We start from the raw sequence: 27838 nt of genomic DNA, 5'->3' as shown, positions 1-27838 counted from the left end.
TCAGAGGTGACATCACTATGCTAAAATAATGCCCAGGATGAATGTGAAGTCAAGATGAGCCAATCGTATAATAAAAACATCTGATCTTAGCTGTTTAAACTAATGACTCTGAGGATGAACTATCAGGGCACTAATTTATTTGCTAGCTTGCTTTTTCCAGTGTGCACTGTTACTTTTTATAGATTATAGTATGACTGCTTGTTGGTTGCTTTTGAGCATATAAATATTTGTCTTTCAGGACAAGAAAATAACTTAAATCTGCACTATAGCTTTACTTTTATTAGTCATTTCAGCTTCTTTATTGGTTTTGTGCTTCTTTACTGGTTTTGTCGTCTTGTGGGTTTTTACTCTTGTTACAATATATTTTGTGACATTTTAATTAAAAGTCTCTTGACTCGATTGTTTGAAGCAGTCTGTAAATATAACTCTTTGAGGTTGCTGGCCAGAACAGTCCAAGATTCAATTTAACCATCCGCAGACTTAAAGTAAATGTGAGGGTTTACTATGAAAAATGTGAAATTGGCTTCTCTTTTATTCATGAACTCAAACATCATCCCCTTTGTGGCATACAAACTATGAAATACTGGTACATCGAGGGTGCTCAAAATATACAGCCACTAAACTTTTTTATCATTATCACTATTTTAATGGCAATATTTTGTAAAGGGCTGAAAGTGCCAGTGAAGCTATGAAAGTCAGTGTGGTTTTGCTCATTTGTATTTACTCTAATTTCTAAGTTTTGATTTCTAATCCTGGCTTTACAATTGGACTTTGTGCCCATTGCATAAGAAGTTGCGCTGCTTTACACGGTTAAAGGCACCGTGTACTGGGAGTCAGAAAATCTGGATCCTCATCCAGATTGTGCCACACATTTGCTATGTAGCTCTGGACAAAACACTTAGCGCCAGATCCTGCACCATTGAAGTCCATGTGACTTTTGATTTCCCTGTGAGCAGAAGTGGCTTCTTAAACTGTGCTTCAATTTCCCCATATTTAAAATGGGTATAATATCCACCTCACTGGGGTGTTTTGAGACTTGTTTAGTGCAGTTAAAGTACTTTGAGATCCTTGGATAGAAGGCACTGTAGAAGCAGAAAATATGACATTGTTAAAGAATTTCTCTTCAGTCCTGTTTTAGTTTGCTGACAGGAGCCAGTAATCCTTTTATTTTCTATATGATTGGCCATTTGTGTTTCAAATATCTTTTCATGTGCGCATTCCATTTCGTTTTTTGATGTAAATATTTGTCTTGCCCTTTGTAAACTTTTATCATTCCTTTTAGTAATTATGTTGTAAAAGCCTTGGATTTTTGCCCTTCTCACTTTGTTTATATATTAAAATATTTTGAATGTCTTTGTTGAATAGCTGCAACCTTCATGTGGTTGATTATTCTGATACTATTGTTAATGGGATTAACACCATCTAATGTGCACAAAATGCTTTACCTCTGAAAGCTGCTGTTATTTAATATAGTGCTGTAAATATGCATAAAGCCTTACAGACAAGACCGTGAGACTCCAAGGAGCGTACAAGCTGAGTGATAAATTATTAACTATGGTTAATTCTCTGACATAACTAATTTATTTCCATAATTTAGTTACAATCCTGAAATATTGTTTGAATATACAACTTCATTAATTTTGAGTAAAGCACTGAGAGATGAAATTAGCGTGGGGCTAGTGGCATTGTACAGATTGGCACTTTCATTCTAACTTCTTATTTTCAGTGTGTTTCATATTCGCCAAAATTACCTTCCTGGCTGAAATTTCTCACATGTTATTTGTCAGTAAATTGTAGGCATTTCTGAGTGAAGCATGGCAACTATCGAATAGTGCACAAAAACAATACACAACTGCTATAAGACAGTAAATGAAGAATGTCATATTCAACTAGGACTACAAGGATAACTTCGGACATTGTAGACAGAATATAATTACCAAAGCTAGAGATTTTGGCTAGCACATCGGGGTAATATCCGTATACCTGCAAAAAATTCCTTGGGATTTTTAAAAAACACAAGTGGCCACAGCCTCGTCTTTACATGAAGAAGACCCAAAAGATGACACCAACTGAAGCATAGTATCCCTTAATACCATGCTGGGGCTTTGTTTTCAGTACTTACTCAAAGGGAAGACTACTGTCTATTGAATCACTTTCTGTTGAAGTTAGGGGTGTTTTAAAGGTCTCTTATCCAAGTATGAACCAGACTCAACCATGCTTAACCTGTGTAATAGAATAGAATCACAATCCAAGGCAGATTGATAAGCTTCATTTGTTGGGAGAACCAGGTCTTAACATTTCCAGACATTTTAAATTAATTACCTAATATTTAATCCTTTGAAAATGAAAAGTACTGTTTAGTATTATCAAAACTCTCCATAGTGTAGCATTGGCTTAGCAATTTTTAGTATGCTGTATAGTGGGAGAAATGTATTAATTGCTCTTTGAGAATACTGCTGTTTTAGGGTGTGATTCTGAGAGTTGAAGGCACTCAGCACCTGTGAGGAGGTGTTCAGTACCCAGTGAATCAGGCACTTAATCATTATTAGCTGTGGTAACAGGATCGTGTATCTAGTGTTTGATCTGACTATCTCCTAGCTAAGCAAAATGGATTAGGAGTAGACTCTTTCAATGCAGCAACACAGGCATTGGAATTCTGCACCAGAACTCTGACTTCCCATGCAATGTTGCAGAATTCTAACAAGAAAAGAAAAAGATTAGGAAATAGGAGCTGCTTGAGCTTTCCATCTTGAGGCATGCAAATAGCCCACAGCATTTCCATACTCCCATCCTTTTATATTGCACAACATTTCCCATTGGCAACAATAAAAATAATCATCTGTCTTTGGCCTCATATATGTTTAATTTCAGACACGGACAAATTTTGATTCACTAGTTACTTTCCCTACTTGAAATAGAATTGTCTGCCCCTTTCCTTGATCCAGATCATACTAGATGAAATTAATTTCAGTAGATAGTCCTTTTTGTTTTAGCTGAGTATTGCATAACTGAAGATTTGGCAAGATCTTGTGGGGCTGTTTGGACTCACCCACATGGGATGGATTATATCTGTTCAATCATATAAAACTGTGTCAAAAAAGTTCTTGTGATAGATTTTAAGACTCATTACAACAACAAACAACAATTTTTATAGAATATGGTGTGAAATTATGATCTTGAAGCACTTATGCAAGTAATGAAAAGTGTTTTTAATGAATAGTGCTCTTCGCCCAAATATTTCTAGTTACCTTAGAAACAACAGATTTAGCCTCATAGTACCCATCTGCTGCAGGAAAGAGGTAGCCTCTGAGTTCCCTAGTTCCCCACCAAGAAAATAAGGATAAGTGATGTGACCCAAGTCAAAAAGGAAGTCTGTTGCTGAGCAAGGAATTTTTGTTGGCTCTTGATTCACATTTCCAACCTCTAAACACTACATCATCCATGTATATATTTCTTGAATTTTATAGTTGTTGCAACACTTTTAATCAGAGACTGCGTAGAGAAGGGATCCTATTTAAATGTATGTTCCCCAGGGCAGAGGGACTGTCTTTATGCAGTGTAAAAATACTTCATAATGTTTTAAAGGTATCGGCACAGTTGCAGTTTTCAGATAGAAATATCTGGTATGAGAGTAATTTTTAAATTTATTTTACTGCAGTTAAGCTGAGAAATCTGAAATCCGTATTAACATACTTTCTCCCTGGAGCTCAGTTTGCACTCAGACAACATTTAAAAGTAGTATGTTTATTGGCAGTGCAAGCTGTTAACAATCACACTATTTAAATAATTTGAAGTTATTGGATTAGGACATCATCAAATCACATCTTTCTTACAGCAACATGATAGAGCTGATCTTAAACTACTTCCTGTATAAAGTCAATACCAAAATTTGCTGCAACAGTAAAGCACAGGAAAAGTTACTAAGCTGAACTGGCTTCAGAGAATTTATCAGTATTTGATATTACTCCTAGCATATTATCAAGTGTGTGATTTTTTGGGCATATCAAAAATTGCGAAATAATACCTAATATAAAGAAAAAAAACACAACAGGATTTGTTTAGCTGCCTTTTAGCTATACACATGCAGACTGGTACATTTTATATTTTTATATATTTTGTGCTTATTATCTAATCCATTTCTGTGTTTTAAAGGCTCATCAATAGCATGGTGCCTGAAGGAGAGAAACTATCTGCTAATGCTATTCCAAAAATAAGGGATTTAAATATATGTAAACCATGCAGAATGTTTTGAAAACGGTTCTTTATATATCAGCTACTCATACGTTGCCCCCCATCTCAATAATATCTGAGCTTCTTTAGTGTATTTATTTACACAACACCCTGTGAGTATTATTTACATTTTACAGATGGGTACTGAGGCACAGAGAGATTAAGAGGCAGATTTTTAAAAGTATCTAGCCACCTACTGGGATTTTCAAAAGCATCTAGATTCCTAGCTCCTGTTGAAATCAAAATTTCTATAACACCCCTCCTTCCCCAAAAAAGCACTGGGAAGAGTGTACAAAATCAAATATTAAATTTTTTTCCCATGTGGGAACTATATTCTGTGGTGGATTAATATTTTGATGCTTAACAAATGCATCACATTACATCTTGAAATGTAAAATAGAACACATCCGAAGTGTGTGTATTGGCTTACAAATGTACCATCATGGCATGTGCTTATATGACCCATTTTAAAAGCTGGGGTGGAGCTTGGCAGCCCACCATATCCTAAGCTCCAGGACATGTTTTAGTATTTTGGGACTGTAAAAGTGTGAAATTTTATAGTGCTGTATCATTACTGCCAAAAATTGCCATGCAATACGCACTTTATATCAGAGCCTACATCAGCATATTTCAACTATTGTCTTCAACACAAGACCTCCCAATTGTACGCGAATCATATTATGCAACAGCAAATCACATGCATTTGTGGCCATGAAGCAGTATAGGGCATGTAATGACTGCATGGCCTTATAAAAAGGTTTCTATAAATCACGTTTTGAACCTCCTATTCTCATTTGCCTACTCACCACTTCAGCAGCATTCTGTTCTTAACTTTGAGGTCTGCTCCTCTGTTTCATTTTCTCCACAGTGTTATATACCCTATAAAGTATTATTTAAGTGGAAAGAAAATAAAACTAAGTATTTTGTCTTTTTGAAAAATGTTTTTAAAAGGCAAGTTTTCTTATTCCCAGAACAATTTCTTTAAAAAATATTTGTTAGTACGTCAGACTGTTGAATCAGTATAGCCTGTTGTTCAGTGTCAGCACCTTGTTTACTGATTTTATTCTTTCATAGATTTAATAGAGCTCAGTGACTCATATTGAATGTTGAAAATCACATGCCTTTAACTCCCTCTTGTGTCCCACGCAAACCTCATGTGCCCTTTAACTGTAAATTACATAGATTTTTAACTACCGTTGTATATTCTGTGTAAAGTTTACTCCAAAATCCTATATATTTTTATTAAGATCAGTTCAAAGAAGGCAGTCTTTAAAACAGAACATTATAATCTAAGTAACGACATAATCTGTCTAATAAAAGCATATGTACTTTTTCTGTACATGGGAGATATGGCATCCAGATTCAGTATGGCTGGTTTGTTATTTTTTTACTGGCATTGTAAAATACAGTAGGCATATAGGATAGCGCACTTTGAATAAGAGTTTACGCAGTGAGAGCTGGGATTTCCTAGTGGCACTGTACGTCTGATATTAGCACTAACTCAACAGTTCTGGACCTGTAAGCATTAGTATCCAGTTCTTGCTTTTGGAGACTAGCCCATTATTTTATGTTTGAAACACACAGTGTACCTCTTTACTATACCAATGGCATGAGATTGGCAGATGACTAAACACTGAGGTAGTTGATTGTTAAATAACTCTCCAGTTTGTTTCCTTGCAGTGTAGCTGATCAAGAGAATGAGACATAATTGATTCATAAGAAACAATAAAGTGACCTAACTCATATCAGTTTTAAAATCACTATCAAAACAAGAACCCCACTAGAGGAATAATAAGTAATGCAGTCATCTAGTTAATGCTCCACTTATAAGAACAGGCAGTAATTACATACCGGAAAGGAAAACCACTGTTTAATTACACTATAATTGCAATGCAACTACTCTGTAGTTACCAGTCACCTGGATAAGCACTATCTGTATTACCGTATTGCTATTCTGAAACTAAGGGTATGTCGGTATATGTCCACTCAGACCGCTGCATTTACTGTGTGTCCTACGTAATAATAAATCCTTCGCACTTTGAGTATGTGTTGCTTTTCATGCACTGTCCAAAGACTAGGCCACGTTAGGTACCGTCATTAAGTATTATACCCATTTTATATGTGGATAAACCAATTCACAAAGCCGTTAAATTACTTTCTTGCTGTGTGGCCATACATAAGGGATAGTAGTGGAAAAGAACCCATGAGCCCTGCCTCTTGGTTGGTTCCCTGCTCCATCATTTGTACATAATCCTTTTGTCCCTTTCCTTCCTCCCTGTGCATCACTGTGGCAGCTGAGATCATCTGATGCTCTCCTGCCAGGGGATCTCAGAGTGGAATGTCTGGGATCTGCTCCCAGACTGTTTCCTAGCATTGAGAACCATCCACTGAATTAGCTTTCCCCTTGTTCTGACACAGCCTGTCTGTTGCCCTTCAGGACACAGTGCAAAGCTCATCTGTTTACTTAGCCTTGTCTGAAGGAAGGTAGGGTGTGTTTATACTCTGTTCTTTTTGTAGAGAGTGCATTTTATGTAGCTTTGGTAATATTAACATTTGTGTTTGGCTTTGTACAGGCACCCAGATATTTACTGATGGGTGTATCTATAATAGATACAAATAAATAACAGACTGGCCTGTTTCATAATATTTATTTTAACCTTCTGCCCAGAAATGGAAATATTTTATAAGAGGAAAATTGCTGAGCCTTGTCACAAAATGTGTTACAATTACTCAGTTTAAAATGTTTGATACCCAAAGGAAACAGCAGAAAATTAGCAGACTTAGTTTAGATTTATGTCAAGATCCCAGAGAAAAGGTAGGTCTCTTAATGTTTATTCCCAGCCCTATATGACCCGATACCTTGTAAGATTACTGTGTATTCTTTCAGCTGCTGTTTGATGGTTAAACTCTGGCATTAGGCTTTAGTTTCTAGGGATAGATACAGGAAAATGACACAAATAGTAGTCTTAATATAGTTCAAAAAATGGTACTGCAACATGCATTTGTAAATAGGGTTTCCAGAATTTTATTCAGATTTGTTTATAATAGTCTTTAAATGGTGCATGTTTCTTGCTGTGCAGTCACCAATTTCTTAAACTGCCCATCTCAGTTCATATTCTTTCTGTATTTTTTTATTGTGTCCTTGTGGAAGAAGCATGTGCCTTCTAGTTTTCAATTCTTTTTTTTTTTTTTAATGATAATTCCTGGGCTGAACATTTTTGTGAGTGTATAATGCATATTTCTCTTGCATGGGGTAGTGGAAGGAGACCTGAAAAATGATTCCAGCTTTGAAAAAAATTGGGAAAATTTCATACACAAGTCCTAGTTTTACTTCTGGGGGAATTCTGCGCCAAAAATTAAAAATTCTGCATACAATATTTTAAAGTCTGCAAAATTCTGCATATTTTATTTGTCAAAATAACACAATACAATCACTCCAAAATACCTGTCAGCAAGTATTTCTGTTACAATACAGATAACAAAAAACATTCTGGAAATGTTTTTTGAAAAATAGATTCCTTACTAAAGGCATATTACTACAGAACTTCAAGTAATAATTCATTTAAACTATAATGCAGAAACTTATTTCCTGCATCCTCAGAAGCAGTGCAAAAGCTTGGGGGAGACAGGGGTAACAGAGGGAGAGGAAAGTAATTGCTGGGAAGGAGCCTGTGAGTGAACCTGGAGAGTTGTTGGGTATGGGTGGGAGAAATATAGAACAGGTTTTTTGTGGGGGATTGTTAGGGAGATGAGGAGCCTCCTGCATGCAGACCCTGGCTGACCCTTAGTCTCTCCCATTCAGCCAGGTACAAATGCCCCTGTCCCCATGTGGTCCTGCACCCCCACTCAGACAGGCATAGCTGCCCATGTCTCCATGGGTCCCTGCACCTCTGTCCCTATATGGCCCTGCACCCTTACTCCCATTCAGCCCCGGCTCGATTTTCTCACCCCACTAGCTTCTGTGCCCCCGCCCCAGTCTGTCCCCCCTCCTAGCTCTTCTGAACCCCAGTCGGTCCATGCCTCCTCACCTGGCCCTCTCTGTGGCTGGCTGCTCTGGGCTCTGCCCTCTCTTTTGGTTTTCAGTGGGCAAAAAGGGTAATTGCAGTGTGACACCTCTCGTGGCTTTCTTTTGCCTCCCTGTCAGAATCAGTTATTGTGCAGGAGGGGAATCTGTGAGAGGACATTAATTCTACTTTTGCGCATGGCACAGAATTCCCTCAGGAATAAGGTTATATTATATTGGGATTTGAAGCTCTTGGATTATAAATTGAAAAGTAATAGAGTAAGATCTGTGTTAAGGAAGACTACATTTAATGTTTTAAAAAAAAACCTGCTAACACCTCAATGAAAAATTAGAAAATCACCCTATTTGAAACAATTCACCTTGTGTACTATCATTTTTCTGTTTATCTTCTCCCACCCTTTTTTTTCCCACCAACAATTTGCGTGAATGCAGCCTCTATGCCTCTCCCTCCCGCCCACTTTCAGAGTTGATGTGATCCTGTTTCTTGTTCTTGTTCCCCTCCTGAAGTTGTAATCCTGTGAGATCCATATTCACAGCAATGAATTGTAATTGCCAGGTGGGAAACTAAACAACAGGATTGTTAAGAAGATTTCCCATCCTGATGCAGATTTCATTAGACATAAAGAATGAGTGAGAAGATAAATGCATAAACATAGTATGTCAGCCAAACTGATTCCAGCATGGTGCTTTTCATCTTCACTTTCTAAACCATGTTTAGAAACCTGATTATAACTGTATGTATTAAAAATTGTCTGCTAGATTTGGCACCTCTTTGAGAACATCACAGGATGCAAAACTAGTAATAAAGTAGCTTTGAAGGCTAAACTATAACTGGGAAGGTTGTTCTAAAAAGCCTTAATGGTGTCATTAGTGGTGAACAGATTGGTAGTTTGGCCTGGGAGCCTAAAGGAGCAAGATGCCGAATTAAATTCATTAGGATATGGACACCTCACTCCCTTGAACCCATTTGAAAATCCCAGTTTAGTGTGTCATTTCATTTCACTGTAGCCAATGGATCACCACTGTTAAATGTGTAGGACTGCCAGTCTTGGGAAGAGAAACCTGTCGCAAAGCTACTGAATCTGAAAATCTGTGGTGAAATCTCAAAAGTTGTTTTTTGGCAACCAGTAGGACTGCTAGGTTACCGAATGCATGGCCTGGCTTAAATAAGCTTCTGTTGTGAAACTGGGTTTGTCTTTCGGCATACAAAGTGGGATTTTAATACTTTATTCCCCCTTCACTTTCAGGCCATTCTCTAGATCCAGTTAGCAGAACAGTAGTCCTAAACGAATTCACCAGTTGTTGAAAGTGAAGATTCTTCTGTTGAAACTTTAGTGCATACAATAGGAATCTTTTTTTTTTTTTTTTCTTTTTCTTTTTTACACCTAGGATGAAGATATGGAGAGCTAGACATTTTACTTAATTGATTTTTGTGGTTATTTTTCAGGCAGAGAATGAATTTGCCCTGTATGTATGACCAATGCAAACATATGCTTATGGTTGCCAATGAGCTATCACGGCTTCAAGTGTCATATGAAGAATATCTCTGCATGAAAACCTTGCTGCTTCTCTCTACAAGTAAGTGGCCAGTTACAAAATCTGTGTGAAGAATGAATCTTACAAATATCATGAGATTGTACGTGTGTATTAGGTTGATAGTATGGCAAGTATCTGGCACAGAGTTAAAGCTCAAAGTCTGAGTTTCTTACTGAGCACTATGCAAAAATGTTACTCTTCCAACATGACTGCATGGTGCTATTGAAGGAAACTGCTTCTGATTATTGTAACTGGATATATTATTAAATTTGAACCTATTCAATAGTAAGATATTGTAGCCTATATGTTCAAACTGTTGTCCGTCCAGCATGCAAGTTTGTTCCAAGATCACAAAGCAAGAATCTTCAGTGTGCAAAATTCCAAGCTATTCCATGAGTAGTTTCCCTCAGCGTCCTGACATAGGACCCCAGTGCAGCCTTTGTCTTCCAAGCCCAAAAACTGGGACAAAGATTCTTTTGAAAAGAAGCATCCACACTTCTACGTGTATTGTGGGGCCTTTGAAACTGAAGTTATGAGACAGCCATCTGACAGCTCTCTTTAAACTCCTTGAATGTTTTGGATATACAGCACAAATCTTTGGGGATGTACACCAAGTCATTTCTTAATTCTCTAGACACTATCCTATAGGTGATGCATATGCTGCTATTCTATGCAAAATAAAGAATCTGCTTCAAACCCCAGGTCAACGGTAAATTTTCAAAAGCACACAAGTCTCATTGATTTTTCACTTTTCAAAATGAGTCTTAGGGTAACATTGTCAAAAGAACTTTTGCTTGAGAATTTTTGGCCTCTGAGAACTTTTTCAAGTCAGAATCATCATTCAAGATTGGGAGAAGGCAACAGTACTATCTCTTATCCCATGTGCAATAACCCACAAAGCAACATTCTTTCAAACTGAGACAAAGATCTCACTTGCTGCAGGTGAATATGTGCTAGAGGGTAATTTGGGCTCATGTTTTTTGTTTTATTTACGTATGACATTGATGGTAAGTTATCCACATTTCATAAACTTTACAACTTTGACTGCAGATTTGTATGGTCATGTGTAAGGGACAGAGTTGATGCCTTCATATGTGGCTGTGCAGCACCTTATAGAATGGAGCTCATATGTTATTGGGGTTCATGGATGCTACTGTAATATTTTAAATAGTAATTCATATAACTGCGTGTTTCCTCTGTATAATAAAACACAAAAAAACTGTTAAAAGAATCATAAGGTTGCAAAGCACTCAAAAGCTAGGAGATGACAGTATTAAAGTGCACTGTGCAACCATAATATGGCTCCCTTGTGCTTATGCATTAGGATAGTCTTTCATTTTCCTTCAGGACTCTTACCTCATTCAGTGCACAGAATAGTACAGCACTCACTCAACGTGCTACTATTTCAATGTTTTGTTGTTCTCTTTGTTCTTTGTGTGGCCCTATGCCTTATTTCCTCCACACTATTCAAACCCTGCTCTGAAGACAGAATTATTAACTTCTTCATGGCCTTTTCTCTGGCACTCATGACTACAGTATCTTAGTGTTTCACAAAGAATAATGAATTTATTTTCTCAGAACACTCGTGAGATGAGGGGCGCATTAGCCCCAATTTACAGATGTGGTACAGAGAGGATTAAGGTCAAAAGTATCCACTTTGAGACTCCTATGGCCTGATGTTTAGAGCTTGTAACATAGCACTTTGTATGTTCAAGACACAGCTCCCATTGACTTCAATTGCAAATGATAAGCACTTCTGTAAATCAGACCACAGAGTTTCAAGTCAGGTACCCAGAAATGATCACCAATTAGTGACCACCGGTGAAGAGATTGGTTTAAGTGACTTGCCTAGCATCACATTGAGATTCTATGACAGAAGGAGGGATAGAATCCAATTCCCCAGGGCAGCATTTGGCTACCTTTACTGTGAGACCATCCTTTCTCTTCCTGCAGTTCCTGTCTCATTCATTTTACATCTTCCAACTTCTGCAAACACATGAGGCAGGGGCCCTACAGTCAACAATTTTCTTCACTACACAGCCATGATTCATCCATGGAGTGGGTCCACACTACACTGAATGAGGGAATGTTTGTGTGGAAAAAATAGTATGTGTTCATATAATTAAAGACTGTATAGTGATGCATTTCCGCAAGCAGGCAAAATTAAGCTTCCACAGACAACCTTACCTCTAGCATTTCCTAACTTTTGAGTGCTTGACTTTGTAGTCTTAATAAATCTCTTTTACCAGTGGAGGCGGGGCAGCGGGGTGTAAAATTTCTTAGGTTTTTAAAAAATAAACTGGAAAAACCATATTCCATCATATGGCATCATATTGACATACATGGGTCATCAGCAGGTTGGGACATTTAGATTCACTATGCAGATATCTGCCACATGAACTTATGGAGTAACTGATAGCAGTAGTAGGTTGTCATCCTCTGTGTGGGCCATCACTAGAGGGGGATGAGATATTTTGTAAGAGTGTTTCAAAGATGTCCGCCCTCCTTGTCCCAGGCTCTGCCCAGCCAGTCCCAGTTCTCGTGTCACAAACACACTACCTCCCTGTCTGATCTGTCTCCTCTCCTACCCCCACCGCCTTTCCCGTGCCCCACTGGATACCAACCCCAAACTCTCCATACTGGCTCCTGTACCCCCCTTCACATCTACCATTCCTTCCCCAGGCTCTTCTGCCTCTTCTTCCCTCCCTCCCATTTCCAGTCTCATTGCCCTGTCTGCCCCAGTCTTCCCTCCACCAGCTCCTTAATTCACTCCCAGGCTCTTTCTCCCTAATCTACTCTCCACCTCCCATCCAGTTCTTATCTCCTCTGCATTCTAATTGAGCAGCTGCCTCATCCAGGCTGTCTGAGCCCACCAGGGGAAGAAGCTTTCAGAGCACAGAAGAGAGAGGCTCCCTACCCTCAGTTTAGGTGCCCAGATCTGTACCTCAAATGGCCCAGAGATGTCAGGAAGTGCAATTGCAGGACAAGTCCTGCTTAGGCCCAGATACATATTAAAATATAAGTCCCAGATTGTATTCCCCTTTGCCATTTTGTCATGGAATTAATGTGAAAAGAGCACTTTTATAACCATATGTATAGTAGAACCAGCTGAGATCTGTATCATCTCAAAGGTTAATTTCAATATTTCAGTTCCCAAGGAGGGCCTGAAGAGTCAGGCTCTGTTTGATGAGATTCGTATGACATACATCAAAGAGCTGGGGAAAGCCATAGTGAAGAGAGAGGGGAACTCGAGCCAGAACTGGCAGAGATTTTATCAACTGACTAAACTTTTGGACTCCATGCATGATGTAAGTTTTTTAAATGTGCACTGTATATGTTCTGTATAGATAAGAAAGGTACTGTGCCCTTAGAACCTGAACTTATCAGACCACGTAGAATGGTTAAGATAAAATATTTTGTTCTCTGAAGTTTTTGTAATGAGTACATGTTAAAGGGACACTGTCAGCTTAAAAAAAAAAAAATCAGAAGTGTATTTTTTTGTCTTTTTATATGCAACACCTAAGAAGATTAATAGGAAATTATTAGAGAATTTTGTTGTTTTTTAGTTTATTTACTTTTTGCACTTCACAGAATTTTGACAGACAGTCTCAGGGGCAAGTGCAGAATGGTACTTGAAACTACTTTTAACTTCTGTTTTGAAACTGACTAGATTTAAAGTTGATTGGGTCTCTTTTAAAATAGAGTAACACAAAAATCTTTTAAAATCTATTATAGATAGTGTTTTTATCCTATCATTTTATGTATGTCATTACAGAATGACACAGTAGTCAATATAACATTACAGCCTTTAAATATGAATGTTTTAGCTAAGTTTTCAAATATTTTGTGTTTATCCCCATTTTAGAGTGGTATATACAAGACCCCCATTATAGGAAAATATGAATAACAATGAAGAAATACAGTACCAAAGCAGTGTTTTTCTTTCTGCATTGGTGTGAGACTAAATCTTCTCTTTATCCATTATAGGTGGTTGAAAATCTTCTAAGCTTTTGCTTCCAAACGTTTTTGGATAAATCCATGAGCATTGAGTTCCCAGAGATGTTGGCAGAAATCATCAGCAATCAGATACCAAAATATTCAAATGGAAATATCAAGAAACTCTTATTTCATCAAAAGTGACTGCCTTAATACAAAAAGATTGCCTTAAGAAAAAGTCAAACTATAGCTTTTTTTGTACAAACGATCAGACTTGTTAATTTTGTCTTGCAACGGTGTTTCTTTTGTAATTATGCACTACATGTGGTTTACAGAGGGCCAAGACTTAAGCTACAGAGCAGCAGATTGCTCACATTGGAAGATTAGAATGGGGAGGGAGAGGAAAGGAAAGGTAAATAACCCTTATGTGCTAGGAATTGGATTTCTCCCCCTAGTGCAACATCCACGGCTGCTCCAAAACTACTGGTGTCAAGATCTGAGGCTGACTTATGAGCATTCTGCTAGCAATTTCTGCAGTTGGCTGGATAACATTTTCTGGGGGAGGGGGTTTCCCAGTAAAATGGTTTGGGTTTTTTGTATAGTTAAGGTAGCATTTTGATTTATGCATGTAACCTGAAGAAAGTTTACAAGTGTATATCAGAAAAGGGAAGTTGTGCCTTTTATAGCTATTACTGTCTGGTTTTAGCAATTTCCTTTAACTTTATATACCGTGAACTAGGCTTGCTCATTTTTTCTTACATAATTTTTTGTAATACTTCAAGATGCCTATTGTACAACTATTTTTTAAGGTGGGGCAGCTTGTAGCTTTCCTAAATGACCTCTAGCCATTAATCCTTGAGCATATTCATATGAAAATGGGTTGGCTTTTCTAACCTGATGCTTTAATTGTGAAGATGACCATACAAATTTGGCTTGGTTTTTTTTGTTTTTGTTTTTTTTTTAGGGTGGAGGGGAGAGTATGCTCGAATCTAACCCAACTAGACATGAATGAAACACACACTTATGGTATATGTGAAAATGTGTTGGGTATACAGATCATAGAAAATTAGCCCAGTCCTAATTGGATGTCAATGAGCAGGTTATTTTATACAAAAAACAAAGCTGATTTTTGCATATAATACAACAGCCATATGTGCAGTAGTCTTGGGCTGCATCGATGTCATGATCAGTCCTGACTGCCCATCAGGAAACTTTCACAAAAATATGTATAGCTTAAAAAAAATAGCTGTGTGTGAAGAAATTCACATTTTCCATACACATAAATGTCTCATCATACAAGTTGATATGGAAAAATATTATTGGCTTATGAGACAGACTTGTAATTATGCCTAGAATTTTTTTAATATTGTGTTGGTTCTTGAAGGGTTTTCTTCAATTAGACCTTTACCTTTAAGCAGACAGTGAAACAGACCAATTATACTGACACATTGTAACTTGCTGGGTATACAATCCTCAGACCTGAGTGTGGTTAGTCACCCATTTTCACACTTTCATCTGTCACTGATTGGTTCATCTTCTTTTCCTGGAGAGCAGGAAGGTTCTGCTACTGATTTTGTAGTTTAGAATTATACGTCAGACTTCTGTCTTTGTAAGGCTGCATCCCGTCATGTCAAATGACTAGTGTGCCATAAAATTACCATATGTATTGTGAACTACTTTCTTGTCACCATTGATGATGTTTTAAATAGTTTAGAAGCTGTAGTAGCCCTTTCTATGTGCACCTTAACAACTTTCTGTATAAGCATAATTTAAATACTTACTAAGCCACCCTGAAATTAGATTTTTATTCAAAGTGGCCCAATTATTTGTGTAATAGAAAATGGGGGGGGGCATCTAATTGATAAAATATGAAATCTCTAATATATTTTTATATTTAGTTATAGTTTCAAATCTATGTAATTGGTATATTCACTAATCTAAGCAAAGAAGGGAAGGGCTACTGCAGCTTTAAAAGCAATTTATTGAATGATTGTTAAATAGGTTGTATAGTGTATAATAAGTGATTTTTAGATGACCGATTGCTTTATCATGACACATGATTATCGTTTTTGTAGGGGTCACAAATATGCTGAATGGTAACCCATACGAATTGTGGTTTTTCTGGAAGTATTAATGCTGGCAGCATAGGTGTTAAGTATCCAAAGAGGTACTTCTTTTTTTTTAAGGAAGAAACTCATGCTGAGTGGGTTATTCCTAGGGCTGAAATGTACGTTCATTAGATCACTGTATAGAACCACAGCTTGGAACTTGGAACCCACGGTTGGTTACCCTTCACATTCCAATAGTAAATCTTCAGACTTTGTAGGTTTACTTGACCTCTACTGCAAAAAAAAAATGTAAACAGAAAAGATGTATGAACTTATGGGGTTAATTTCATATACAGCCTCACATGGCATGAGCAAAAACAGTTTGAAAAAATTGGCAATAATATGCATACAGGTACCAGCATTATGTAAATATAGAGCATAGGGTGTTCACAATACACTAATACATTTCTATTGTTCAGCAAAAGTTTGTTTCCAAGTGAAATAGGGAACTGCATTTTTGTCGTTTCTTACATCTTTTTTGAATGTTATACCTATTAAAAAGATGTATTCAGTACTTGTGAGTAAAATATCACATTTAATTTTAAAAAATCATTCTGTTCTCTCTGAATGATCTCTAAAGAATATGTACATTTTGTAACAGTTAAGCTAAACCTCAAAAAGTATTTTAACTATCATTGGCAACCCAACTGGATGAAAATATTTATGCTGTTTGAGGCACAGTTAGGAGATTCATAGTGTTTGCTTTAAAAAAGGCTCTTTAATTAAAAGGATGAGCTTGAAAACTGTTCTTATTTTAGAGAATGATCTAAAACTTAATCTGAGACACTCCGATGCATTAATCTCTCATTTTAGTCCCCGATACCTCAATTCGAGCTCTCAAGACATTTCATAGTGTGTGTGGACAAAGGTATGTGCTGTTATTTGTTTGTCAATAGAAAAGTAACTGAAATGTACATGAACAAAATAGTATTACCTTGTGAGAATAAGTACTTCAGAGGAAAGAGGCTCTAACCCCTTTGATCTGTGTGCCCATATATTCATTCTTGAGTTATGGATTCAAAGAAAAGAGGAAACTGTGATGTCGGAAGAGAGAATTCATTCTGTATGTGCTGTTAAAGTCTTAAATCCACACCATTTTAAATATGTAATCATTTAGCAATCAGTGAAATGTTACGTGTTCCCTGCACAATTAGTCTTTTAGCACTGGGAAAAACCTACACTTTAGCTAAAGCAGAGAGAATCCTGATTTCTGTCTCTTCAGTGCCTTATCACATAATGCATACATCTGATAAAGGGACATTTGGACAGCCCTAAAGATACATGCTGTATGTTATAATTGCACATGGAAACTGAAAGGAATGGCCTTACATAGGATAAGCCAGGGCATGGGATGGAGAGAGGAGGAACTTTTAATCTTGTACAGTGTTTTTGTAAAACAAAATTCTACTTAGAGTCTACTTTGCAACTGGTAAGAGAGGAAGAATGTATGGGACTAAGTGCCAACCTAGCTTAAATAATAGCCTCTCTAGTCTCACAAAAATGAAGTGTTGAGAATGGGTGAGGAGGAGGAGAAAGTGCCTGGAGCAGTGAGGAGCAGTAGCCCAAATCCTGTTTCCCCTTAGCCACACTTCAGTGGAACTGTCTGTGTGAGCTAGGACTGCAGGAGCCAACCCAATGAGAGAATGTTTAAAGGGATTGTATTCTATACTAGTTGAGTGGTTAAAAGCGCCACCATTTGTCAAGTCCAAAGCCAGTTATTGATGCATCATTGATGTCACATAGGAACAAATTTTTCAGGATAGGAATAGAGCCTCTTTACAACAGTTTTTTTAAAAAAATAAATGCTTGGAGGGTTTTACTTCTGATAAAAGGCTGTATGTATGAAAATATACCCCAACCCTAAACTAATTTGCTTAACTGCATAGATTCAACAGTGTGTCATTATTCTATTTTGTATATTAAACAAAAGATATATAATGGGGACAGAGCCTATATTATACTGGTGTATGGCATATTAAAAAGCTTTTTTCATTATTTTTTATCACAGTAATTTTAAACAGTGTAAAAATTAAAACCAGTGACTCCTGTTTAAAAATAAAAGTTGTAGTTTTTTATTCATGCTGAATAATTCTGTAGTAACAATTCTGTAGTTTTCACCTACTCAGTGAAATGTTGGACTGTAATATCTTGTGTGGAACTGTTGAACATTTATTTTTCATTTAAATTTGCTGTTCTGGTAATACAAAACCACACATCTGTACAGAAGTTGCAGTAAATGTGAGCCATTTACAGCAATGCCAAATAATGGACAGAAATCACATAATAAAATTCTGCTTTTTTCATTAAATAGCTCCAAAATGCTTTGGTAGAGTTTTTGTTGTGTACCTGACAAAGATTGAACCCAGTTAAATCAATCAGTTTATTTTATTCTTCTCCAATCACCACATACACAGGAATTAACATCTTATTGGTCTAAAGCCAGTCTCTTCTGTAGTTAAGTTATGGAGTGCAAGAATTTCTGACGGCTAAACTCAAATTAACTGAAATGTGCAGATTTAACAGCCCTTTCAGTAAAACTAAATTAAAGTAAGAAAAACATAAGAATTAAAATCGATACCGGAAAAACAAATTGATTTAGAAATAGAGTGCCTGCTAGAATTACAATTTTTCTGAAGAATTTGAAGTTGTAAATGATGGAAAGAAAAGGTCCTTGCTGTGGGGCTGTGTGGGAAGCTGAAAGGGTTAATGCAAGAAGGAAAATCAAAACAGTAGCCACTGGACACTTCTTTTCTGCATCTGTAAGATGCATCTAGAAAGCATTGTGAATAAATGTCTTCAACAAAGCATTGTTTACAGTATAAATCCGTTTAGGCATAGTTCCAACATAGTTTGAATAGTCTGTGTTTGCACAGCAGTAATAAAAGAGGGAGCAGCAAAAACTTGAGAGATAAGTCTGCAGTAATTATACCATTACAACAGTAATGACCAAACCATTTTCACATGTGGTCTGTACTGTGATAACAGGGTAAAGTCCTAGACTGCAGCCTATCCCATGGCTGTTAGTGGTCAGCACGTCTCAGAGACTATCTACCCATGCTTGATTGTCCATGATAGTTCCCATCAAATCCTGCCTTTTAAGATGAAATGTGACACTGTTTCTGCATTGTGCTGAGTGTCTGGATCTGCTGCTGTTTAACACATCTGCAGCCACAAGAGAAAACTAAAATAAAAGTGCAATTGCATTGTCTAGGGCTGCAGTTGAGAATGTTTTGACTGCTATGCTAGGCTCCATTATAAATACTTACTGGTCTAAGGCCTGGTCCCCACTAAGCCCCCACTTCTGACTAAGGTACCCAAATTCAGCTACGTTAATAACGTAGCTGAATTCGAAGTACCTTAGTCCGAACTTACCGCGGGTCCAGACGCGGCAGGGAGGCTCCCCCGTCGATGCCGCGTACTCCTCTCGCCGAGCTGGAATACCGGCGTCGACGGCGAGCACTTCCGGGATCGATTTATCGTGTCTTAACCAGACGCGATAAATCGATCCCAGAACATCGATTGCCTGCCGCTGGACCCTCCGGTAAGTTAGATGTACCCTTAGGGCTATGGGGTCTGAGAGGTCCTAGCTGGTTTACTGGGAATGCTCACTTAGGAAAACATGCTTGCTGATTAGTGTTGTTGAAAAACATCTTTACTCTGGTTGTTGACAAATAATAAAAGTATTCTCTTCACTTCAGACTATTCTAAGTCACTAGAACAAAGAGCTGCCATAAAACTCACTTCCTGGCATGTCACCATGTTAAAGATTTAAAGCTGCAATATTAAGTATTTTGAAGCCAGCAGTAAATAAAACTGCTCACAATTTTTTTTTTTAATATAACCAGCTCATTTGCCCCTCTTCCATAGCAGTGATAGAATAGTGCTGTAATAATGACTCTGATCCCAACATAGAAGGAACAATACTGGAACAAAGGTTATAGACAGATATAAGTTTTAATATTTGGGGTGGACCCGTGAAAGACTTTTTTAACAGCATGTTCTGAGGTAAGTAACCAGTTTATTTCAGAGTTGAATTCTAATCACTGTGAAATACTCAGAAGCATCTCTATGTTTCCCATACAAACCTCTTAGGGTATGTTTGCACTGCAGTTGGGAGATGTGATTCCCAGCGTGGGTAGACAGCTGCTGTAAATCTGTTCACCCACGCTGGAAATCGCACCTCTCAGCAGCAGTATAGACATATGTTCAAATGTTCTGTATGACGTGGGGCATTACTTACACCCCAAACTTACCTACATTCCACCCAAAGTTGGTGAGCCCCTTTTATGTATTGTTGAAAATTACTTACATCAGAAATAATCATTACATTTAGCTTACAGAAAATTTATACTACGTGCACAAATCCGATCAGATCTTAAATTTCCTGCATGAATACCATTTTTAACATCCCTTATTCTGTCCCTTTACCACACATTATGTCCCACGCTGTATAGTACTGTTTCTCTACGTTAATACCTCCCTAACAGGATATGCAGATATGTGATAAGATTACTGACGGCATTTCTAACCAGTGTAGTTTGTGCCATCTAAATGCAGCAATGTATTTGTAGCAAACCAGAGTGCTTCCATGCCACTTCACTATGGTAATTTCATATTAATCATTGCATCTGCACAATTCTGCATTAGTTCAAATGAACTGCTTGGCATTCTGGGTAGATATTCCAAGGTGCACTGTTCCACAGTTCTGCACTCTGTTTTTGCACGGGGCATTCTAGGATGCATAGCAGAAACTACAGGAATTCTGAGACTTGGGGTCAAATTAACAAAGTCCTATAATACCTTTCTTGGCATCCATTCATATTGCCAGCACCATTTTCGAACTTTTGTCAGGCATTATAGAGGGCCTGGAGCTGCGTGCCATGATCATTGTTGTCTCACTCCTCACCTCCATGCCAACGATGATCCAAATGCTTCTTTTCCCACAATTTTGGAATAGCGTTCCCATCTTCTCTTCCCACTCTGTGGTTCCCTTTGCAATGGTACAATGTCTTCCAATTATTTCCCCACATGATAGCCCCCCTGTATTGTGGGGTGAGTGAGTGAGTGGAGGGGGACTTCCTGGGTGCCTGTAATTTCTTTTTAAAAGTTTGTTTGAGCACCATAGAGCGGGAGTTGAATGCTGCTTTTCTAGAGTGGGTGCGTGGAGGATGCAGGGGGCAGGTTACTAATTGCAGGCGCATCTCTGCAGGCTGTCATTCCATTGGAGGATGTAAACCTGAAGCAAGTCCCCAAGAGAAAGATTCAAAAAGGCAAAGGGCAAACTGGAAATATATGCAGTGCTACTATTTACCAGGATGGTTTCCTTCCCTCTCCCCTCCCCCGCCAGCTGGTGCAGGACTAGAAGGGAAACACTAGCTATATGGGCAACTCTGAAAGATCTTTTGTCATGCAAAGTTCATGCCAAAATTGAGCACTGTCTTTGCCTTAATGTCTCTCTCTCATGACTCCTACAGATCAGCATAAAGTGCTCTGCAAAATGCAGTAATTCTCTATTGAAATGAATTCTAATGCTTTAAAATGTCTCTGCATTTAGAAAGGTCTTGCCTGATTTGGGCCATTTAACTCATGAACTGTAAACTTCAGTAGAAGCTGAATGGAACGAGGAGCCAATGTAGCTTTTCAGGCTATGATAAAGATGTCTTATTTTTAACCCCCATCATGCTGACATCCTGAGCGGGGGGAGTAAGTCTGCGGTGGCTGGAGTGCGGAAGGAGCACAGTCAGGAAGCCTCCGGGTAAGAGAGTGGGTACAGACCCAGAAAGTGTGGCCGGTGGTTATGAGATTAGTTACTGCAGAGTAATAACTAAATAACGCTCGAAGTCTCTGATGCAGATGCCATGTAGTGCACACTGGCTGAAAGAGGGTTAAATGCTAAGTAAGTGGAGAGAGAGGCTCACAGCACCACCAAACATGGCTCCAGACAGCCTGTACCCAGAAGAGAAGTTTAAATCCCCCGATACACTTGTGCTGTAATACAGCACATCACACTTACTGGCGCAGCTCCCCTGGGTTCTGGTACAGCTGTCCTACCCAGTGGTTTCAGTATGGTTGTACACATGGGGTTCTTATGTATTTGTCCACATCTGCTAAGTCATATAGCTTTTGGACCCCAATAATTCTCTGCCTGGTCCAACTCCATGGCATGTGTGGGGCCAAGGGAACAGTCTGTGGTTTGTTGGGTGGTCTCCTGGCTCTCTTGTGCTTGCTGTGTTCTCTGTAGCATTATTCACTACATCAGTTTTAGGTTTGGTGGTATTGCGTGCAGCAGTCCAGTTCCTCATAATGTGGGCAGGTAGCAGGAGCATTGTCAGAGGTACTGTTATGCTCCTTTGTCATAGAATCATAGAAGATTAGGGTTGGAAGAGACCTCAGGAAGTCATCTAGTCCAACCCCCTGCTCAAAGCAGGATCAACCCCAAAGAAATCATCCCACCCAGGAGTTTGTCAAGCCGGGCATTAAAAACCTCTAAGGATAGAGATTCCATCACCTCCCTAGGTAACCAGGGCCGGCTCTAGGCACCAGCCCTCCAAGCACGTGCTTGGGGTGGCACTTTCTAAGAGGTGGCATTCCGGCCTCGCTTTTTTATTTTTATTTTTTATTTTTTTGCTTGGGGTGGCATTGCCGGGAGCCAACCCTGGCCCAGCCACTCGCCCTGCCAGCGGGAGCTGGGATCCGCGCCCCCTGCCCAGCCCGGCGGTGCCCTGTACAGCGCTGCCCTGGGGAGACTCGGCGCGGCAGGGGCAGCAGGACCCCATCTCCCTCCCTGCATCCCGTGCGCCGCTTCCCTTCCCCTCCCTCCCCCCCACTCTGGGAGCCCCTCTCACGGCCGCTGCAGCCCGGGCTGCGGCGGTGGCTAGAGGGGCTCCCGGAGTGTGTGAGGAGCGGGGGGGGGGGGAAGGGACGTGGCGCTCGGGATGCAAGGAGGAAGATGGGGTCTTGCTGCCCCTGCCGCGCTGAGTCTTCCCTTCCCTTCTCCCCCACCCCCCCGCCCGCCGCTCCTCACACACTCCGGGAGCCCCTCTAGCCACCGCCGCAGCCCGGGCTGCAGAGGCTGCGAGAGGGGCTCCCGGAGTGTGTGAGGAGCGCGGAGGGAGAGAAGCAGTGCCCCCTGGAGCCGAGCCCGGGCTGCGGTGGAGGCGAGAGGGGCTCCCAGAGTCAGGGCTGCGGGGGGGGGGGGGGGGAGACAAGTGGGGCAATTTGCCCCAGGCCCCGGGTATGTCCAAGGCTCCCCCTGCCTTCGTCTTCCCCCATCCCCCGGCATCTCAGCCAGTAAGGGGGCGGGGCTGCGATCTGCGGCCGAGTGGTGGGAACTCAGGCCCCGCTGGAGACACCAGGCAGCTGCAGCGATGTTTGCAAGAGGGGTAAGCGGCATGGTAAGGGGCTGGGGTACCCCCGACCCCATCCCCCACAGCCCTGACCCCCAGCTCTGAGCCCAGCCCCTCTGAGCCGGACACCCCCCGACCCCATCCCCCCCACAGCCCTGACCCCCAGTGCCGAGCCCGCCTCTCTGAGCCGGACACCCCCCTACCCCATCCCCCCCACAGCCCTGACCCCCAGTGCCGAGCCCGCCTCTCTGAGCCGGACACCCCCCGACCCAGAACCCAGCTCCCCACCCAGCCCTGGGCAACAGCAGCACCACCCCCAGGCAGCGACAGCCCATTCGCACCAACCATCACCATCACCCAGCAACATTATGTAATTGCAAATGTATACACACCATTTAATGTTTTAAATAATGTATTTAGTGTATTTTCAAATTATTACAAATTATTTTTTGAATCTATTTCACTAGTTATTTTTTACATTTCCAAATACATGTTACTATAGTATTGCAACTTTTTTTATGGAAGGGGCCTCCGAAATTGCTTTGCCCCAGGCCCCCTGAATTCTCTGGACAGCCCTGGCCGGAGTGTGTGAGGAGCCGGGGAGGGAGGGAAGTGGGGTCCCCTGGAGCCAAGCCTGGACTGCGGCGGCGGCGAGAGGGGCTCCCGGAGTGTGTGAAGAGGTGAGCGGCCGACTGGGCTCGTCGGTGCTGAGCAGGTAGCCCCGCAGCCGGAGATCCTCACCTTCCCGCCCGCCGGGGCTGGGCCAGGGCATGGTGAGGCTGAAGAGCAGCAGGTCCGGGGGGCTCTCCAGGTCCTCGGCTGCCAGCATGTCAGGGGTGAGGGCGGTGAGCACAAACTGATCCACCTTGGCCACCAGCAGCGCCGCAAAGCCCAGGGAGGGGCTGTGTTCTCCGCGCCGCCCCGCAGCCGCACTGCCACCTGGAAGTACTCCCACTCCGCGCCTCCCAGCAGCTCCACCCACATGGGGACAGAGTCACGGCTGGGCCAGGGCTTGGCAGCCGTGTGCTGGTAGTGGATCCCACGTTTGGGGGGGAGCCCAGTGCTGGGGTGGCAGGAGGTGCGGGGGGGGGAGAGAGAGACCAGTGCTGGGGAGGCAGGGGGTGCGGGTGGGGGGGGACCGCTGGGGGGGGGGGGGGGACAGCCAAAAATTTTTTTGCTTGGGGCAGCAAAAAACCTAGAGCCGGCCCTGTAGGTAACCCATTCCAGTGCTTCACCACCCTCCTAGTGAAATAGTGTTTCCTAATATACAACCTAGACCTCCCCCATTGCAACTTGAGACCATTGCTTCTTGTTCTGCCATCTGCCATCACTGAACCCAGCCTAGCTCCCTCCTCTTTGGAAACCCCCTTCAGGTAGTTGAAGGCTCCTATCAAATCCCCCCTCACTCTTCTTTTCTACAGACTAAATAAGCCCAGTTCCCTCAGCCTCTCCCTGTAAGTCGTGCCTCAGCTCGCTAATCATTTTCATTGCCTTCCGCTGGACTTGCTCCAATTTGTCCACATCCCTTCTGTAGTGGGAGGCCCAAAACGACACAATACTCCAGATATGGCCTCACTAGTGCTGAATAGAGGGGACTAATCACTCCCCTTGATCTGCTGGCAATGCTCCTATTAATGCAGACCAATATGCCATTAGCCTTCTTGGCTACAAGGGCACACTGCTGACTCATTTCCAGCTTCTCGTCCACTGTATTCCCCAGGTCCTTTTCTGGAGAACTGCCACTTGGGCAGTCAGTCCCCAGCTTGTAGTGGTGCATGGGATTCTTCCATCCTAAGGGCAGGACTCTGCACTTGTCCTTGTTGAACCTCATCAGATTTCTTTTGGCCCAATCCTCCAATTTGTCTAGGGCACTCTGGACCCTAGCCCTACTCTCCAGCGTATCTACCTCTCCCCCACAGCTTAGTGTCATCCGCAAACTTGCTGAGGGTGCAATCCATCCCATCATCCAGATCACTAATAAAGATGTTGAACAAAACCGGCCCCAGGACCGACCCCTGGGGAACTTCACTTGGAGTTGGTTGGAAGAGATTTGAGAGAGTTGGCTGCCATCTAGACATGGAGCCATTGATCACTACCCGTTGAGCCCAACAATCTAGCCAGCTTTCTATCCACCTTACAGTCCATTCATCTAATCCATAATTTTTTTGGTCTTCAGATATATTTGCAGGAGCTCCTTGGCATTGGTTCTGGGGGTGCCCCCTCACCTTCATTTGCTCTGACAGTGCCATGTAGGTGTCTACATTCTGGTGATGCTTATCCAGATGAGACCGGACATGCCTCTCCAAAGAAGGCAATCAAAACCAGGACCTCTGCAGGAGCCCATGCAGGAGGCACAGGGAAGACATGGCTGCTATAATAGATATGTGAATTCACTATTGCCTTTGCCAAACTCCAATTTGAGTAATGATTTTCTGCTTTCCTAGAATTCCTCCTTGTAGTTTCCTGTCCCAGGCTTGTGTAATGTTACTGAGCAATGTTACAGAACCACCACATCCCAGCGGTGCCTCAAGCAAATACAATAAAGAGCTTTGTGCAGCATCTTGGGTCCTTTTCTATGAAAGCTGCTACATGTGGCATACAGATCTTTAGACAAATCTTTCAGGTGCTTTGAGGATATGGAAGTGCAGCCATATTCTAGACTGTGTATTTTTCATGCAAGGTAACATTCTAAGACATTAATATGAAGTAATTGCTTACTTCCACTTGGGCATGAATATTGCTAGCTAACGTAACATTCACTTTGGTGCATATGAAGGTTATTTAAAAAAAATTACTAATCATGTCCCCTGAGACAGGATTTAAAAAAATCCTTCCTATACAGTAACAGTCTTTTTTAACTTGATGGCAGGGGAGAATAAACTTATTTGACTTAAATTACTGTCATGGGTGGTTCTATTTATAAAAACACGCTATGGATACATAGATATTCCTAAACAATGCATCATTGGCTTGGCATAGCTCCAGACCATAATTAAGGATGATTTCTAAGGTCTCGGCATGAAGCTATATGTTTGATTCCACGCTTCTGGCTTTCCCCTCCCCCACTATTCTGATTATAGGCTTCTGTTGATTAAAGAATAAACTAGGTGGAAAAATTTGAGGGGAAACTGCTGATGCAGCATTTAATACAGTCACTAATTGCATTGCTAATGCGATAGGACAGCCGTTATACTTTCTGCTTGATGTGGCACAGGCTGAAAAAGCAGTGTACTGTGTCCAATTAAGTGAAGTGGGCACCATTACCGAGCTGGGTATAAGTGGAGCTGTGACACAAATAGTATCTAACCAAGTGTGAGCAGGTTCCTTTCCCAACTTGCTGCAAAACAAATTCCACATAATGTGTAGAGTCAAAAACTCAGGTCTTTCTGGGGGCGATTACTTTTATTAGATAAAACTCATCTCAACTTTTCTCCCCAGGCATGCCAGATTCCAAGGGTTCCTACCTCAGGGATGCTCTGCCCACACCCTAGATCCTCTCTTCGTCTAGAAAGCCACTCCTATCTCCTTTATCTGGGTGGGGTGCATAAGAACATAAGAAAGGCCGTACCGGGTCAGACCAAAGGTCCATCTAGTCCAGTATCCTGTCTACTGACAGTGGCCAATGCCAGGTGCCCCAGAGGGAGTGAACCTAACAGGTAATGATCAAGTGATCTCTCTCCTGCCATCCATCTCCATCCTCTGACAGACAGAGGCTAGGGACACCATTCCTTACCCATCCTGGCTAATAGCCATTAATGGACTTAACCTCCATGAATTTATCCAGTTCTCTTTTAAACGCTGTTATAGTCCTAGCCTTCACAACCTCCTCAGGCAAGCAGTTCCACAAGTTGACTGTGCGCTGTGTGACAAAGAACTTCCTTTTATTTGTTTTAAACCTGCTGCCCATTAATTTCATTTGGTGACCCCTAGTTCTTGTATTATGGGAATAAGTAAATAACTTTTCCTTATCTATTTTCTCCACATCACTCATGATTTTATATACCTCTATCATATCCCCTCTTACCTGCTGCACTTAACCCTTTCCCAGCAGGATAGACACCTGCTGACAAGGTGGGAGGTTTCAGGCAAACACCTCCAGCCTCTTATACTATCTTTGACTTAGTTTAAACGTTCAGTAAACAAATGAACAGAAGGCTTTACACTAAAACTGTCCTGAGGGCACAAGCTGGAATGCACATACCTGTGCTCTTTCACAGAGTGTTTCCTCCTGAACAAATTCAGACTACAGGACTTGCACACCATATGGGTTGAATGTTTCTGGCCACGTCAATCGTTCTGAAGGGCGGTGGCGGGAATGGTCACTTTTCAGCAATACGTCATGTTTGTGGAATCTCTGTTCACCCAATGGCCATTAGAGGAAGTCCCCTCCAGCAGAAAGGAAGATGGTTACATTTGTAGAGTACATCACCACAGCATGATTCAATAGACAGGTACCAGATAGCTGCAGGCTATGGTTGGGCTATTAAAACTGTAAAAATCCACAGAAAACAAGCTGGATGCTAAGTTTAGTAATTTGGCAAAGCAAAAGCAGAATCATTTTTTAAATGAAGGGATGTCTTTGTTAGAGATTCAACACCCCTTTCAAAAAACATTTTAAAGTTATTTGCAGTGATGTTGTAGCCATGTTTGTCCCAGAA

General features: G+C 40.9%; 1 protein-coding gene across 5 annotated transcripts in view; it reads left to right on the top strand.

The window, feature by feature from the left end:
- NR3C1 (nuclear receptor subfamily 3 group C member 1) overlaps window positions 1-18144 on the top strand; it is a 162876-nt gene extending 144732 nt beyond the window's left edge. For all 5 annotated transcript variants that reach the window (XM_054038357.1, XM_054038356.1, XM_054038358.1 and 2 more), the window contains exons 7-9: window positions 9702-9832; window positions 12941-13098; window positions 13778-18144. In XM_054038357.1, the coding sequence (XP_053894332.1) occupies window positions 9702-9832; window positions 12941-13098; window positions 13778-13930 (442 nt within the window). In that variant the 3' untranslated portion in view covers window positions 13931-18144. The remainder of the gene's footprint in view (window positions 1-9701; window positions 9833-12940; window positions 13099-13777) is intronic.
- Window positions 18145-27838: the final 9694 nt, after the last annotated feature.

The sequence above is a fragment of the Malaclemys terrapin genome, chromosome 8 (genome assembly GCF_027887155.1).
Source record: "Malaclemys terrapin pileata isolate rMalTer1 chromosome 8, rMalTer1.hap1, whole genome shotgun sequence".
Classification (NCBI taxonomy): domain Eukaryota; kingdom Metazoa; phylum Chordata; order Testudines; family Emydidae; genus Malaclemys; species Malaclemys terrapin.
Note: the sequence above shows the minus strand (reverse complement) of the source record. Positions and strands in the feature narration are given on the sequence as shown.